Here is a 16,990-nt window from a genome sequence, read left to right on the forward strand (position 1 = left end):
TGATTCAACTGAAGTCAATAACTCGAATCCAAAGAGGCTTGAAACTCACCGGCCCCATGAGTTTTAAAGCATTTACTAATGTTAACATTAGAAAACCTTATACCATTGATACCACCAAGCCCAGTTCAACATTGATGTTAAGAACTGCGATAAAAAAAAAGTTTATGGCTAAAGTGTAACTTGAAAATTGTTTTGAAATAATTTATGTTGAAAGTAATTCTCAAAAGGATTAAGATCATGGTAACCAGAACTTGCAGAAGCTGGTAACTACAATGCGTAAGTGAACTCCATTAATCAAATAAGCTTGTCCACGGTTAGCATAAGAAAGTTTGAGAAATGTATTCATTTATCCAGAATCCAAAGTGATTCTGCCCAAAGTAACATAGATCAATCAAAGTTGGCCAAAGCGCCCTTTGCCAGAGGAATATACTAGTACAAAATTTATCAAACTGGCAATTTGGTCTTTGACCTACTCCTATGTACATCACAACATCCAAAATAGTTGTACATGATGTGTTCTCAAAAAAAAAAATGGGGCCACTCATCAATTGAGCTTACGCCTACACCTGCGAATGCCAGGGCCTTTGCTACCATCATCAATTTCAGGCGAATCTTCTACAATGGATTCTTGCAAAACCAACCCTCGGTTCCTAGATAATTTTCGGATTGGTGTTGTAGTCAGTGCTCCTTCTGAGTTGTTTGCAGCTGATTCTGCTTTGGAAAGAATTGAGTGTGATTCTTCCCGGTGAGGCATCAACTCTTCTCCAACTGGCACACCGCTCATCATTAACTAAAATTCCATTCATTAAAATATTCAGATTAGAAGGTAAAACAAATTAGCCTACCTATGCTAGCAACTAAATTGTTTGTTGTTAAAACAAGCTACTAATATTGTTTGAACAACAAGACTGTTTCACCATGAATCTTAAAGAACATCAAAGAGAACCCTACACTATTCTGTAGAACCTTCCCTATGTGGCATTAGCTCCTCAGCAACAGGTACCACATTCATCATTAACTAAAAGCCAGTTCCATTCAAACTTGGAATTAGAAAGAAACAAATTAACCTAGAAAACACCATATAACGACAATAATAGTTTATTTCAATAAGTGATAAAAGCAAAAGCATAGACCATAATGCTCTTCAGTATTTGCGATATCTTGATTAAGTTTGATGCAACAAGAGCACATTCCATACCTTCCAGTCCTTAAAATCAAACCTAAACACAAAATGGCTGTAAGTAACCTCGCCCGTTGTCACGGACATAGTACCAGGAGCATTTTTGGGCGCTGAAAGAAAAAAATAAATGAGCCAATAGCTTAACCGATGTAAGACACAAACAAAAATTTCTGTTAAGTTACAAATTAATTGTCTTGAAATATACTTACAAACAATATGAGAACCAGATTTATCCACAACGATTTCTGCTCTCCCATCTTTGACTAAGAAGGAAAGAGCAAATAAATTCTCCACAGTCTGTGCAAAAGAGCTTCTATTCAAAATCAAACTTTCAAGTTTCACTTGTCTCTTTCTCCTTAAGATTTCAAACATCGTTGCCATATTTTTGTCAGTATCAGTTTTCTCTTCAGCACCAGTATCATCAACCTGTTGAACAGGACAATGAATATTTATAAAGTTGTAAACAATTATTGTTAAAAGAGCATGATACATAAAACACAACTTTATGATCATTAAGCTTATGGTACGATCATTTATGCATCAATTATTTCATCACAGCCATCCCAGAGTCCAAGATGCGACCACACAACAAAAAAATACACATCAGGATAAAAGTGCTGGACAGGCAGTTGTAAACTTAAACTTCAATTTATTTATGATGGCATCAGTCTGCATCATTAAAATAGAAAATCAACCATGAAAAGAAAACTTGCATATTCTGATGGAAGGGATCAAAACAGAAGAGAAGTAATTACACAAATTAATGATCATGAAGCCAAAAGAGTATCACTATGTTACCTTATAAATACAATCACTCCATGCCATATGACTAGTACCAAGTTACTTGGAACGAACATAAAAACCATCTAAACGATTTTCTTGTCATTCTCTCAACTAAGAGAATATTCAGTTCAGCTTGGCTCAGTTTTGAGAAAATTTTACATCAAATCGAAGTATTGAATTTTTAAATGAAGAAAAGAAAAGATCAAACCAAATTGTGTTCAGTTCAATTACTCAGTTTTTTATATATAAAATTTTTTTTTTTAATTTACCTAGTTAGACTAAAATAAAGTGCCAATATTTTTATTTCACAATTTTAAATATTTTAAATTAATAAAATTAAAGTTAATTAAGTTAGGATCGAGCTATTTCAGTTTTTAAATATCAGAGTTACAAAGCAAACTGAATAAAATATCATTAAATCATCATTTAAACCAAAATTGAACTGAGAATGCCGGAAAACCAAACCAAAATAAACACAAAGGTTTGATCAGGTTTTTCAATTTTCTCAGTTTTGATTCCACAGCTGTACTTTTAACCATGCTTAAAAACTGAAGATTACAGAAAGGCAATTTCACCTCTTCGGGCCTAGCAGTATCAGTTGGTCTAATAGCACGCTTTCTAGTAACGATAGACTTCCTTTGCTTTAACTCATTCTTCATAGGTCCAAGCCTAAAGATCAATAACACAATAAAGTCAGAAAAATACAGCAAGTCCAGGCCATTAAAGATCAAAAAGGGAAAACTCAAAGGGTATCCATAAAAAAACTAACATGGTGCAAATTCCTTTGCACGTTGTAAAGAATGGTGAAACAGCCATCCCAATATCTTTCCAATTGACCGATATCTGCTCATTTTCTTGTGTGTCAAGGCTCCTGTTGGATTTCCCAAACTCTCTAACTAAACAATTGACATAGTCTGCTAGGCTAACTCCCTCACAAGAGATTGACTTGACAGAAGTTGCCAATGTGTTAGCTATGTCCAACAATGCCTCTGCATCTGCTACTTGTTCTCGCGGCTTCGACACTAAAACCCCAAATGGGAAACAAAAAAATTCATTAACATAAATAAATTTCTTCATGCACAAAAATGAGTAAAACGATTTCCAAACCAAAATCTAAGACAACCCAACATTATTAAATAGTTAAGTTAGAGTCTTGAAAACCAAAATGATGAATGTCAAAAACTAATTCACTTTACTCCCTCAATCAGTTAAAAATGGATAGGACAGATTATTAAAACTAACAAGGACAAAAAAAAACGTAATTAGATAAACAAAAAAGTTGAAAATTAAAAATTAAAAATTTTTCGTAACAGCAATTTCAGAATTTCAAAAGGGCATAGAAATAATTGAAAATAAATCTCTGAAATATTAAAGAGAAAAAAAAAAGGAAACCTTGTTGATGCAAGTTGTCGACTTCATTAATGATGATGTTAAATTTATTAGAATCAACCTTCGATATTTCATCCCTTGCATCTGCATCACCCAAAATTCAAATGAAAAATTAATTAATTACAAACTGAAAAGCAAAATAAATATATAAATAACTTGTATGGAAAAGTTTTCTCCTTTTTTTTGTAAAAAAAAAAAAGGAGAGAAGAAATAAAATGATAACCGTTGATTTTGGTCATCACGGCAAGGTATTTGGAGCGAAGAAGTCTCCGGTTGGCCGCATCCTCTTGCCGACTGAGCTGATCCGACTCAACATCGGCGGAGTCATGTCGGGCAGGTCTCGCCACCCTGGTTCGAAGCGGTTTAGCTTCTTCATTGGCTTTATCTGCTCGTTTTTCTTTCTTCACGCTTCTCATAATTTCACAACTCAAAAACGAAAAGAAAAATGACCAAAACCCTAGAAAAGAGAAATGGGCAAAGAAAGATCTTCAGGTGCAAATAAAAATGAAATGTTTACAGCAAATTAAAAGGAAGTATTTTCGGAGGCTTGTTAAGGAAGTAATTAAAATTTGCTTCTCCCTCCCCTTTTGCCTTTTTAATTTTTGAGGAGGAAGTTCCCTTTCCCGCTATTCAACTTTTTTCTCTTTTTATCCATTTACACTTGCGCTGCCAAATTCATGCCCTGGTCTTAAGTGGACTCTCGCTTAGACATGTTAAAATTGACTTACCACGTTGAGTTAGCTCATTTTTTTATTAAATATGAGATGGATTGAGTTATAAATATTTAGATTCATATTAAAATCAAGCTTAAATAGATTAACCCATTTGATTAGAAGGTTAACCCGAGTTGGTGGGAGTCAGCCCTGTGAATCAAAAGAAGAAAAATTAAGCCTAAGTGGCTAAGTCCCTAAGAAGTAAGGAGCAGCCAAGGACCCTAATCGGCTAACCCCTTATGGCCTTCTTTCTTTCACCCTACAGATTTGAGAGTCAATACTTCTACTTTCTCAGTTCTCACTCCCCATCTGGCTATCCCCACCGACCATCAGCATTGCACCTTCAAAGTTCAACCCCTTTTGCGTCTTGCCTAGTTCTCACTTCTCACCTTCAGCCGGTCACCACTCCTCATTGGCCATTGCACCTTTAAAGTCTCCAACACTAGCTACCTCTGCTCTGAGTCTCCAACCCACCTCCTTTAATTTGTTGGAAACTTTACGACTTTCAACTTTCCTCTATGCAGCTTCAAATTCTTCTTCAGTAGGTTCAGAATCTGCATTACCCCAAATTTGGAGATCAGTGATGAAAACATGGAATGAAACCGGTCTTTCCTCTCACTTTGACGCTCAAATATAATTGCAAATAGATCTACCTCTGGTTGTTTATTTGATTTCCTCTTCCTCCTCACCTCTGTCAGCAACATATCTCCTCAAATTTGCTTCTCTCATGGGGGCTAGGTTGGCATCTTTCCTCCGGCTATCCAAGTAAGCCTCCGATCTGCTTTTCTTTCCTTTTCTCGATTGTTTCATTTTATTGCTGTTTTATCTTTGTTTTGTTATGTGTTAGTGAAAAATGCAGTCTAAAAGTATCACCTTTTGTATTTTGAGATTTTGAATTGATGTCTCATAGCATATTTAATTGTTTAACTTGGCACTGGCAAGATGAATAACTAAAAAGCAGAAAGGAAAACTGGGTTTGATGTTACATGACCTGTCAACAGGAATTGATGTTATTATGGAGAGAGGTACTGGTGGCTTGTCGGTCATTCTATAGCATCAGAAGAAATTATTTTGTCCTTCTCTTTGAGGGATGAGATGTATTGTAGCTAGGATAAACTTATAGATTAGAAGCTACCAGATGTTGGAATGAACTTGTACTTCATAAGAAACCAAAATGAAATTGTGGATTCAATTAATTGTATTGCCTTAAAAGGCAAAAACTTATTGAATTATATAAGGTAAAATTGCTATGGACTGAGAATGCTTAACCCTTTCTTTTATCCATCTTTTGAAATTTTCTTCCTTGTTATCAAACTTTTTTAAAAATTAAATGTGCTAATTAGAGCAAAAACCTAACGTTGCAAATTTGCAATGGTTTGAACAAGATCATAAGGTAATGTAATACTAGTAAACTGAAGCATTTATCTTCCTAATACCTATCATTTGGGAATGTAGCTCTTAGTAGATTAATTTTTTAAGTCAGTTATCAGTCTCCACAAGATCCATATGAAAATTAATTTTTTAAAAATTAATGAATAGACCGATGAATATATGAAAAATGTAGAAACATTTATATAAGTATCATATGAAGTTCCTGGCTTCCTGTTGCTTAAAATTAATTTTGGACGTTCTCCTTTTTTTTTTTTTGAAAGATAAAATTTTGTTCTCCTTTTCTTTTAGGAATCTATTTTAAATCATATACTACATATATAAAAATGTATTCGCAATAGATATAATCAATAAATATTGCTGTTTGTTGGTGTAAATTTTTAGCATTTTTTATTCATGTTTATGTTATTTAAAGGTGATGGTGACGGATCAATCAATTGAAAAATGTAAATTTGGATGATGATGTGAACATTTTGAATGAAGATGAAATTCCCTCCTAATCCCATATATCTGAATCTGAACAATTAAGTAAGAGGGCCAAAAAAAAAACTTCAAATGTTTGGAATTATTTCACTAAAATAGGCAAAAAGCAAGATGGAGTAGAAAGAGCAACTTGTAACAGTTGTAAAATAGAGTACAAGGTTGGCCTTAAACCTAATGGCTCTAATTATGGCACTTCACATTTGCGTCGTCACATTGAAACTTGTAAATTCATTTCATATTTTAATCCACATCAAATGCTTATGGATTATGAAGGGAAAGTAAAGGCTAGAAAATTGGATCCTAGGATTTCAAGTGACATGCTTGCTTAAGCCATAATTAAGCATGACTTGACTTATGCTTTTGTTGAATATGATAAGATTAGAGCTTGGGCTATGTAAATCCAGATGTAATGATGCATTCTAGAAACATTGTTATATTTGATGTCTAAAGAATTCATTTGAGAGAGAAAGAGAAACTTAAACAAGCCATGGCCAAGGTACCTAATAGAATTTGTTTAATTTTTTATGTATGGACAGCATCTACTTTTGAGGGCTATATTTGTTTGACTGCTCACTTTGTTAATGAAAATTGAAAGTTATGTAGCAAGTTACTCAACTTTTGTCGTATGCCTCCTCCACACACTAGAGTTGAATTAGTTGCCGCTATATTTGATTGTTTGAAAGAATGAGGAATAGATAAAAAAGTTTTCTCTCTTACTTTAGATAATGCTTCTACTAATGATAACATGCAAGCTATCTTGAAAAGCTATCTTCATTTGCAAAGTAGCTTGATTTGTGATGGTGAATTTTTCATGTGCGTTGTTGTGCTCATATATTAAATCTTATTGTTCAAAAGGGCTTGAAAATAAATAAAGCATTGTTTAAAATTAAGGAGAGTGTGAAATATGTAAAGGCATCGGATGGGAGGATGAAAAAGTTTCAAAAATGTGTTCAACATGTTGGTATTGATGCAGGTGTTGGGTTGCGTTTAGATGTGTCAACTAGATGGAATTCAACATATTTGATGCTTGAAAGTGCAATCAATTATAAAAAAATTTTTGTTAGCCTCTAATTTGTTGATAAAACTTATAAATATAATCCATTCGATGAGAAATGGGAGAGAGCAATGATAATTTGTGAATTCTTGGAGTCTTTTTATGAGACCATAAACTTGATATCTGGTTCATCTTATCCAACTTCCAACTTGTATTTCATGCAAGTTTAGAAAATTGAATCGATTTTAAATGAAAATTTGCATAATGAAGATGAGGTTATCAAGGATATGTCTCGAAGGATGAAAATGAAATTTGACACGTATTGGAAAGATTATAGTGTAGTACTTGCATTTGGAGCTATTCTTGACCTGAGGATGAAATTTGATTTTTTAAAATTTTGTTATTCTAAAATTGATGCTTCTACTTGTCATGGAAAGTGAGAAAATGTGAAGACAAAGTTGTATGAGCTCTTTGAAGAATATGCAAGCAACACTCATGCAATAAGTACATCTTCTCACTCAATGAGTAATTTACCTAAGCAAACCGAAAAGGGAACTAAACCTAAGGGATCAAAGATCTTTAGTGTAAGTTTTGTATCTTTCCTTTATCTTATTACATGAGAATTTATGTTACTTTATTTATGTTTTGATAATTTTTTTTTTTGTCTATGTATTTAAAAATTGTAGGAGTTTAAAATGTTTCAAAATGAAATAATTTCTAATGCTAGAAAGTCTGAATTGGATATTTATTTAGATGAGGCAAAGCTTGATTATGAAGTGTTTGAAGACTTGGATGTGCTTAATTATTGGAAGGACAATGTTAAGCGCTTTCCTGATCTTTCTATTATGGCACGAGATATATTGAGCATTCTAATTACTACGGTAGCATTAAAATTTGTTTTTAGTATTGGTGGTCATGTTTTCACCAAGTTTAGAAGTTCCCTCTGTCATGAAAATGTTCAAATACTTATCTGCACAAAAAATTGGTTGCATGGCTTTTCTTTAGTTGCCGATGGTATTGTTTATTTTATATATTTCAATATCTTTAATCTTTACTTGTTAAATTAATAATTTTAGTTAAAATTGAAACTTACTATATCTTTTTCTTTTATGGCAATGAATATTAGATGATAATGATTCAGACCTGGAGACATCATTGCTGTACAAACAAGATTCAAATGTTTTGATTGAGGATGAAGATTGAGAAGGATATAAATTAGTCTTAAAGTTTATAAATATTTGATTATGTACTTATATTGATGGGATTGTAGTTTGTGTTAAAGATTGAAATTTTATTTATGTTTAATGTAATTTATTTGCTTATTTATGTTTGGTGTAATTTATTTGTTTGTAACATATTTTTATTATTCAATTTATGAATTAAATCATGGCATAATTTTATTGATAAGGAGTAAAAATAATTTTTTTTTGAAAAAAAAAGGTAGGCTGGCCCAGCCCGACCCATAGGCTAGCAAAGGGTGGGTTAGGCTAGGGGTTTGATAACCCATATAAAAAATGGGCTAGCCCGGCCTAACTCATATTTTCTCAACCCACAAGGGCTTGAACGGGGCTAGACCGGACCGACCCATATTGACAAGTCTACTCTCATTGCCCCTTTTCAAGATTACCAACTAACACATTATGGATAAAAATATATAATAATATTGTGCCTGAATATTTGTTTTGTTGATAAAGAGTATAAAATTTATTTTATAAGTTACATAATGTTTTTACTTTACCGTAGTTATCGTTTTTATTTTACTACTGTAAATAGTTAATTTTTCGTTTTACATTATTGTCCATTATCTGCTATTTGTATACACTTTTACTAATCTTATAAATAGCTAATTTCCTTATTAGGAGGCGTTTGGTATGGTGAAAGGAAAATTTTCTGTATTTTAATTGGCTGTGATGTGTTTACAATATTTGATTTGCAAAAAAAACCATAAGAAAGGCTTCCCATTGTAAGGTGATTGCAAGGTGTAAAAGGAATATCATTCTTTCTGTGAATGTAAAGTTAACATTTTCTTTTTTTTTCTTGAACGGTCCTCACCAGAATTTAATCCTCTTTCTTCTTCTTTTTCCAAAAGCGATTCTCATACTAGTGGTCATAGCTTTTTGTTTTTTTTTTCATCGAGCTTGAGCTTGTACAAATAGTGGTTTTACCAACAGCGTCAAGACCTACCATCAAAATACATGTCTCCTTCTTGGCAAAAAACCTACTAAAGAGCTTTGTAAATGTCAAACTCATCTCTATTCTTCTTTTTCTTACTGACAGCACTTTGTGGTTTGCTTGGAAGAAGAATCTGAGGGCAAAGCATTATGTTTACTTTGCTGGATGCAAAACAAAGTAAATTAGTAAGAAAAAAATCAGCAACAGCTTTCAACACCTCTTAGATTTCATTGTTTTTTTCTTTTACTTGGTGTTTTCATTTCTTTCTTTCTTATATTTTTATTCACCATTTTAAAAAATAATTTTATATTGTTTTACTTTAATCAATTTTTATAAACGAAACGTATACTTAAATCTTTTTTCTACATATGTGTCTATCTAGGCATGGTTTTTTTATGATGGCGCCGATGACTTTGTAATGTATGGCTTTGCTGGAGAATAGAATGTTTACCTCTCTGTGTGTTCATGCTACTTCTAGGAATTTTGTTTATGTTTCGGTGCACATTTATGTACAGGTTTCTTTATCTCTTTTTTTACTCTTTAAGAAGCTAGGTTTTATTGGGGACATTATTGTTGCCCTGTTGTCTATTGTTATTTTTTTCTGTTAGGGATTGCTTTTGTTTTTTCTATCTTTTGGGGAAGCAAGGGCATTTTTTTGGTGTAAAAAATAGGTGTTTATTCCATCATGTTGGTGTTGATGGTTGGGTTTAGTTGTACAGGTTTCTAATGTTAGAAAGAACTTTTTCATTTTTTTTCCTTCATAATGAAATCAAATTGATAATTTTAAAAAAAAAAAATGTAAGTTTATAACTTTATCTTTTCGTATAGAAAGGTGATTTTGTAAATTTTTGTTACATTCTCAGTAAAATACTTTCAAACCAAACACTACAAGGTGATCCTCTTAGCAATTACATTCCCTGCAATCCTTACTTTCCCATGGTATACCAAACATTGCAAAGTTATATTTCCAACAATCATATTCCCAACAATCACATATTTAGCAATCATATTCTCAGTAATCACATTTTCAACAAAATACCAAATGCCACCTTAATATCAACAAATAATGCAAATATTAAAATTCCCAAATGTGTTTTTCATATTTTTCTCTAGAATATATCGATTCTTAACATGGTTTCAAAGCTCGATCAAGGGTTTTTTTCTTTGGTTTAATTCTTGATTCTTAATCTTTTCATCTAGATCTTTTCTTTAATCAGTTGATTTTTTCAATTTTGTGGTTATTTTTTTGTGATTTTGTTATTGTTGTGTTCGATCTTTTAAAGAATGTCGAGCCAGGGTTTTTTGATTTTAGGTTATTTTCTTTACACATCTGTAAAGGTTTCTTGTTCTTTGCTTGATATTGTTTAAAGATTTCATTTTAAATATTCGATTTTGGTGTTTTGTTTTAATGTTTGACTCAGTTTATTATAGATTTGTGGTTTCATCGTGGGAAGAAAAATGCTATTGTTTGATCGGTTTTCTTGCAGATTATAAATTTATTGAGAACAAGTTTAATGGTAATGCTAAGAAAGGTCAATATCATTCGACTAATAATATGGTCTTTTTGATCCAAATTGATGAGGTTGGTGATGAGGTCATCTGTAGTTCCATATCTCAAATTAGCATTTCTAAGGATCAAATTCACAAGCTCATGTCTATTATTAATGAGCAACCATCATCTATTAATCATGATAATCCTACAACATCAAACCAGCAAAGTAAGACTGCTATGGTGAATTCAACTCTGGCAATTAAGTTCTGTAAATATTCTTGTTTTTCCTTAAATACTTCTTCTCCATATTCTTTTATGAATAATGTTCATGCTTAAGCATGTCCATTTTTAGATATTGATACTTGGATACTTGACACTAGTGTTATTGATCATATAGCTTGTAATCTGAAATATTTTCGTGCTTATAAGAAAGTACATAAAAAGTTTGTTCAATTGCCAAATAAGACCAATATTTTGATAACTCATATAGGCACTATTCCATTAAGCAATTTGACTTTAGAAACTATTTTGTGTGCTAAGTTTTAGATTCAATTTGATTTGTGTTAATAAAATAGCAAAATGTCAAAAACAACATTGTTTTTCATTGACTCATATTGTATCACACAAGACCCAACTTCCTAGAAAGTGAGTAGGGGTGCTAGAGTGAGATATGGGCTTTATCTCTTACAAAAGAAGTTGAATGCACAATTTGAAAAAGACAAACATGTTGATTTTCCATTTGTAAATACTTGTTGAAGCTTGTCAAATGTTTTTGATTTGTGGCATTTTAGACAAGGGCATATTCGACCCAAAAGAATAAAATAGATTCATCAAGTTTTTCCTGATGTAACTTGTACAGACAATTTTATTTATGATGTATGCCCTCTTGTAAAACTAAAAAGGCTCATTTTTCCAACACATGTACTTAGTGTTACATTTGCTTTTAAGTTAATAAATGTTCATATTTGGGGATCATATGAATTTTCTACAATTTCAAGGCATGGATTTTTTTTACTATTGTTGATGAATACACTCGGTTTACATGGATATTTTTAATGAAACATAAATCAGAAGTGTCAATGATTTTGCATACATTTTATAATTTGATTTTAAATTAATTCAATGTTTCTATTAAACAAATAAGGTCAAATAATTGTTCTAAGTTTCACCTTATTGATTTTTTTAGTCCCAAAGGTTTCGTGCGTCAACTCTCTTGCATTGAGATCACCCAACAAAACAGCATTGTCGATAAAAAAGATCAACATCTATTAGTGGCAGCTAGGTCACTTTTATCTCAAGCTTTTCTTTTTAAAAAAGTTTGGAGTGATTCTATTTTTATTGTTACTCACATTATTAATTGGGTTCTTACACCAGTTTTAGGAAATAAAAAACCTTTTAAAATGTTGTCTCATAAACACCTTTTGAAATGTTCTTTACGTGTAGACCCAAGGGCCATGATCTATTAGGCTGGACTTTATCAAGTTATAGATACATTGGCAGCCCAACTACAAGAGGACTGCTCACATAAACGAGTTTAATTAAGGTTAGATTTCTTGTGTATAACTACATATTACTATTATTTATTTTACTTGTAACTAGGATTTTAAGCTAGTTGTGTTCTACTTAGGAATAAAACATCTATTTATTTAAATATCTTGTCAGCTACTCTAATTGTATTAGACAATTATAAGTGTAGTTTGATTAGGAAAAAGTGCTATTACATTATAAATAGCTACTTTAGGCATTAGGAAAAGGTAATAGAGTTGAATTGCCAAAGTAGTCAATATTCAAGTATTATAGCAGTTTAGATTATTTGCATAGAATGTTAGGTATTTTTTTTTCTTTTGGAAAGAATATAAATATTTTTTCCCAAAAAGTTATTTTTCTTCAAAGTTTGGTTTTTTTCACTTTCGCATCATTAATCGTGAATATTTAAGGTTAGTCTTGCTTAATCTTTCTGTAAATAAGTCTAAGTGCCACACATATCTTAACTAAAGTTCTAAGCCTATGATAGCAATACCAGGGAACATGCCCAAATCGCGCCCCATTAGGTAGATTTGGCTAGATCTAGCATTCCACGGTCAGATTCAGCCATGGAGTACATCGGTCGCACACTCCCCTTAGGGAGATCTGATCAAATCTAGCATCCACAACTAGATTTGGCCATGAGGTATGCCGGTCGACCTAAGAGAAAGAAAAATAGTGAAAAGAAAAGAGAAAAGATAAGGGTATTTTAGATATTTCACATTTGTTTGTTAACGTCATATACATGTTTTGAGAAAAATTTTCATTTCAAATACTAATAGACCCCCATGGAATTATGACTAAAACTTAGAAGGTTTTGGGTAAACTTGGTAATTTTTGACACAACATGTTAATGCGACACAAAAAGACAAGGGCTTAAACAAGTTTGGGTTTAGCCATAATGCGTTTTGTATCTAATCGTGTTTAACACGTTTAATTAAAACAAGAATATTTTCGTGTCTTAACGTGTCAGACACGAGTAACATGTTTAAAATATGTTTAAACATGCTTAATTAATCATGTTAATTGTATTATCATATTTAAACGTGTACACACAACATGTTTATCAACTTGTTAAAAATTAATAGTCAAAGACTATTTTAGCCTTACTTAAATAATTTTAAACAATTATTTTAATAAGTTTTTTAAATTTTATAAGGATAATAATGTAATTATGCCATGCCTAAACCCTAATTTTGAACTTTTACTTTGTTATATTTGATGTTATTATTATTTTATTTTGTTATAATTGTTTTTATAATTATTGATTTTAAATTTAAATAATAAAGTTATATTTAATTATAAATATGTTTATTTATTCATGTTAAATATGTTAATTATGTTATTAATCGTGTCATGTCATATATTGACACGTTTAATAAACGTGTTAATCGTGTCATGTCGTGTCATGTTACATAGTTATTAAACGTATATGTATACGTATTTTCGATTTAAGATACGAATATTATTCGTATCGTGATTATGTTTAACCTTAACGTATTTTGTATTTAATTGTGTCTGATATATTTAAGATACGAAAACACGAATTGTCAGGTCTAGTTCTGGGTATTTTACCTTATATTGTATCTTCATGAGAAGAAGGGGAAATGTTAAAGAGAATAAAATAACAAAATGAAATATAAAAAGTTTTTAAAAAAATCTAAGAATTTGAAGTTCATATTTTTGAAAAGAATAACAAAAAAATAAACCATTTATTTATTTTAAGCTTATTTTGTTCTAGCAATAAAAAAATATATTTTTTGAAATTGAAAGAGGACATTTATGTCTTAAAATGTCCATTTGTATATAATGAATAATGTGATAATCAGTCTCATTCTTTTAATTGATAACTAACAGTGTTAACAGTTAAAAAATCAAAAACATTATTTTGAAATAAAAGAATCAAAGTGTACTTTTATGATGATTTGGGAGAGTTTTTCTGAATTTTACCCTGCTTCATTATCTAAATTTTTTATATTGATAATTTTTGGATACTTCATGATTTAAGGTACCCATTCGTCTCAAATTGAATGATTAGATCGTAAAATCAACTTTATACAAACTAAGTTAAACATTTAGAATTATAAAACTTGAATTCACAAAAAAATGTCTTTTTTTAAAGATCTTGCTCGTTAAGCTGAAGAGCTATTTAACTATATTTCATACAAATAATAAATGAACAAATAAAAACTACTAACGACACTAAATAAAATATAAAAACTTTGAAAGCAATAAATGAATTACATATAAGATTTAAGGCAAAATTTGGACCATACGGGACTATTAAGGTTGGTCTTAAGAGCTTATGAAAGCATGGATCCATCCAAGCCTCCATGGGTGTTCTGCAATCCTAACTTCTAGATGAGAAAGTAGTAGAGTTGAGCTTTTGGATATGTACACTGAACATTAATGAAGCTTTCATGATGCGGGAAGGAAACAACTGCTGATTGACATGCCCAGAAACATAAATGAACTTAAGCACAATAACCTTAAAATCACAACATTATATCATCTAAACCATCCTCAACTATTATCTTAACCCTCCACAAATGCTAAGATATGGGAGAAACAATATCACATCTAGAAGCCAAGCATTCTAGTTCGTTTGGCCTTATGGTATGTCTTTATGAGCCACTCGTAAAGAAAACGCAGAAATAATGCTTAGTAAGGACTAAAGGGTGTCTACGTATTTGATTCAATGGTAAACCCACATATCTCCTACTTAAACAGTCAAATTTGAATTCTCTTACTAAAATTAGAAAAAAAAAAAAAAAGGAATATCAACGATTAAGATATCTATTATTTTTAAGATATTTTAACACGAACCCTATAAATATCTTATTAATGTTTTGAATTACCGTCCTCTGTTGCTCCAGATCCATTGTGGTAGCTACTTTAGAGGTGATCTAGAAGAGGAGTGAGAAACCAGAAGTCCGTGATGCTGCCAAGGAAGCGACTCTCCGAGAAATCAAGAAAACAAAGGAGGAAAATAAGGCTAAGAAAGCAGAAATAGCAGCAAAGCAATAGAAGACAGGTGGCAAGGGTAACATTCCAAAGGGTTCTACACCGAAGGGTCCCGAGCTTGGGGGCTGCGGTGGAAAGCGTTGAGTTGCTATGTTATTATCTGTTTTTCTCTAACCAGAATAATAGGTAGCATGTTCATTTTGAGGGCATTGTAAGGACTGAATGGCCCTGTCGGCCATGGTGTTTTTGATTTTCTACTTATCCAATGCCAAGAACTCTGTTGAAGTTGAGTGATCAAGTAATTTTATGGATTTTGACTTTGTTTTTTAAAAAAATGAATATTAAATTAATAAATTAAACTTTAAAATCATATTTAAAACAATTAATGAATTTTAAAATCATAAGAAACCTACAAATAAAAAAAATAATATATATATATATATAATTAAAATTTAATATTAAAAATTATTATTTATATTTAAATTCGGATAGCGGGTATCTTAAAACCACTATTCAAATCTTATTTGAATCCATGACGAGTAGTAATTTAATTATCCAAATTCGATTTATATGGTATGTTAATCTTACTTAATCAAGTTGAATAATACAAGATACTCGATTATAAGATATCAACTGAGATTCCTAAGCAAAAGTAGTTAAGTGTAGAGAGAATGAAGCACAAGTAGGGGTGAGTATGGTTCGATTTTACCTAAAACCAACAAAAAATTTCACCATAAAAACCATCCAAATTGAACCGTGTAAAAGGTCGATTTCGATTGATTTTAACCGACTTCCGTTCAGTCGATCTTGGGTCAGTTTTTGAAGTGGGTTGTTTTAGGCTATTTTGGGTTGACTTGGGTTGATTTGGGCTTGTTTTTTTGTTCAACCTTTTGTAAATGGTCTTTTTTTTAGTTTGACTTGAGCATTTTTATATAACCCTTTATAAATAGTTATTTTGGGTCCATTTATTTATATGTAATCCTTTTGATTTATTTTTTTTAAATGATTGATAATATTAATTTTCATGCAATAAATAAACATGAATCTTTATATAATCAATAAAAATTAGTTTAAAAAATTTTATAATTAAATATGATTACAAAGAAATTTAATTCTCAAAAATTAAAAACCAAACTTATCATTTTTCTCATCCCTTGGAATTATTTTTATTTGCAATAATATTATTTTTTACAAGCAAAAAACGACATATAATACTCATAATCTCTGACATATTTTCTCTTTAGCATGAATTTTAACAAAAAAAAAAAATTCATAATTTCTTGAGCTTTCTTTTTTTGTTTTTTTCACAAAACCAATAGCAAGAAAAAAAAAATCTATGGTTTACCTTGCTAGAATAGGTGGTTGGCAGCAATTTAGAATGATACCGACGGCAACAAAAGGATGGACTATGAATGGGTAGTCAATAAGGTGAGTTATGGTTTAGTAAGAGAAGGGGAGTGAAAATTTGGGGGTTTCTATTGAGGGATTGGAAGGGGTCGACTGTTGGTTTAGAGGAGGTTAATGAAGGGTAAGATAGTTTTGACCCCCAAAATAAAATAAAATAAAAAGAAGACTATTGTCGGTTGATCGGCACCATCGACAATTGCTGTTGCAACCGTTGGTTGAAATAGTTAACGGTTGCGGTCAGTTGCTCGATTGCAACCAATCGCTGTCTAGACCTAAGTACCAGTTGGTATGATAGGTAAAATTGTGAGCCGAGTATCTTTCTAATGCATTGATACATAGTCCTTTTCTAGTTGGATCTCCAAGACTCCGACACTCTAATACCAAACAATTGACAAACTACAAAAGACTCATAGCCTCCCAAGACTAAGGAGTATGGCTAAACATGGTGGCCAATATGCGTCTGTAAAGTGAACTACGCCTCCGCATATGTAACTGTCCAC

The 16,990-nt window shown here is 31.4% G+C and overlaps 1 protein-coding gene across 2 annotated transcripts; it reads right to left on the reverse strand.

Annotated features, from left to right (window-relative positions):
• Positions 314 to 3,978, reverse strand: LOC18589697 (non-structural maintenance of chromosomes element 4 homolog A). 2 transcript variants are annotated; one of them, XM_018126500.1, is made up of 8 exons: positions 3,576 to 3,978; positions 3,356 to 3,436; positions 2,733 to 2,985; positions 2,539 to 2,632; positions 1,390 to 1,606; positions 1,199 to 1,290; positions 952 to 1,018; positions 695 to 790 (listed from the first exon to the last, which is right to left on the reverse strand). In XM_018126500.1, exons 1-7 carry the CDS (start codon positions 3,766 to 3,768, stop codon positions 953 to 955), a joined length of 996 nt encoding a protein of 331 aa, XP_017981989.1. In that variant the 5' UTR covers positions 3,769 to 3,978; the 3' UTR covers positions 695 to 790; position 952. The 2 variants fall into 2 exon arrangements, with proteins under 2 accessions (XP_007014842.1, XP_017981989.1); XM_007014780.2 differs by lacking the exon at positions 952 to 1,018 and having other exon boundaries at positions 314 to 790; positions 3,576 to 3,976.

Source organism: Theobroma cacao, chromosome 9 (genome assembly GCF_000208745.1).
Source record: "Theobroma cacao cultivar B97-61/B2 chromosome 9, Criollo_cocoa_genome_V2, whole genome shotgun sequence".
NCBI classification, from domain to species: domain Eukaryota; kingdom Viridiplantae; phylum Streptophyta; class Magnoliopsida; order Malvales; family Malvaceae; genus Theobroma; species Theobroma cacao.

Coding starts and splice junctions, on each gene's coding strand:
- LOC18589697 (XM_007014780.2), bottom strand. CDS start 3,768: ATGAGAAGCGTGAAGAAAGAAAAACGAGCAGATAAAGCCAATGAAGAA. Junction 3,437..3,575: donor CGTGATGACCAAAATCAACG/GTTATCATTTTA, acceptor TGGGTGATGCAG/ATGCAAGGGATGAAATATCG. Junction 2,986..3,355: donor CGACAACTTGCATCAACAAG/GTTTCCTTTTTT, acceptor TTGGGGTTTTAG/TGTCGAAGCCGCGAGAACAA.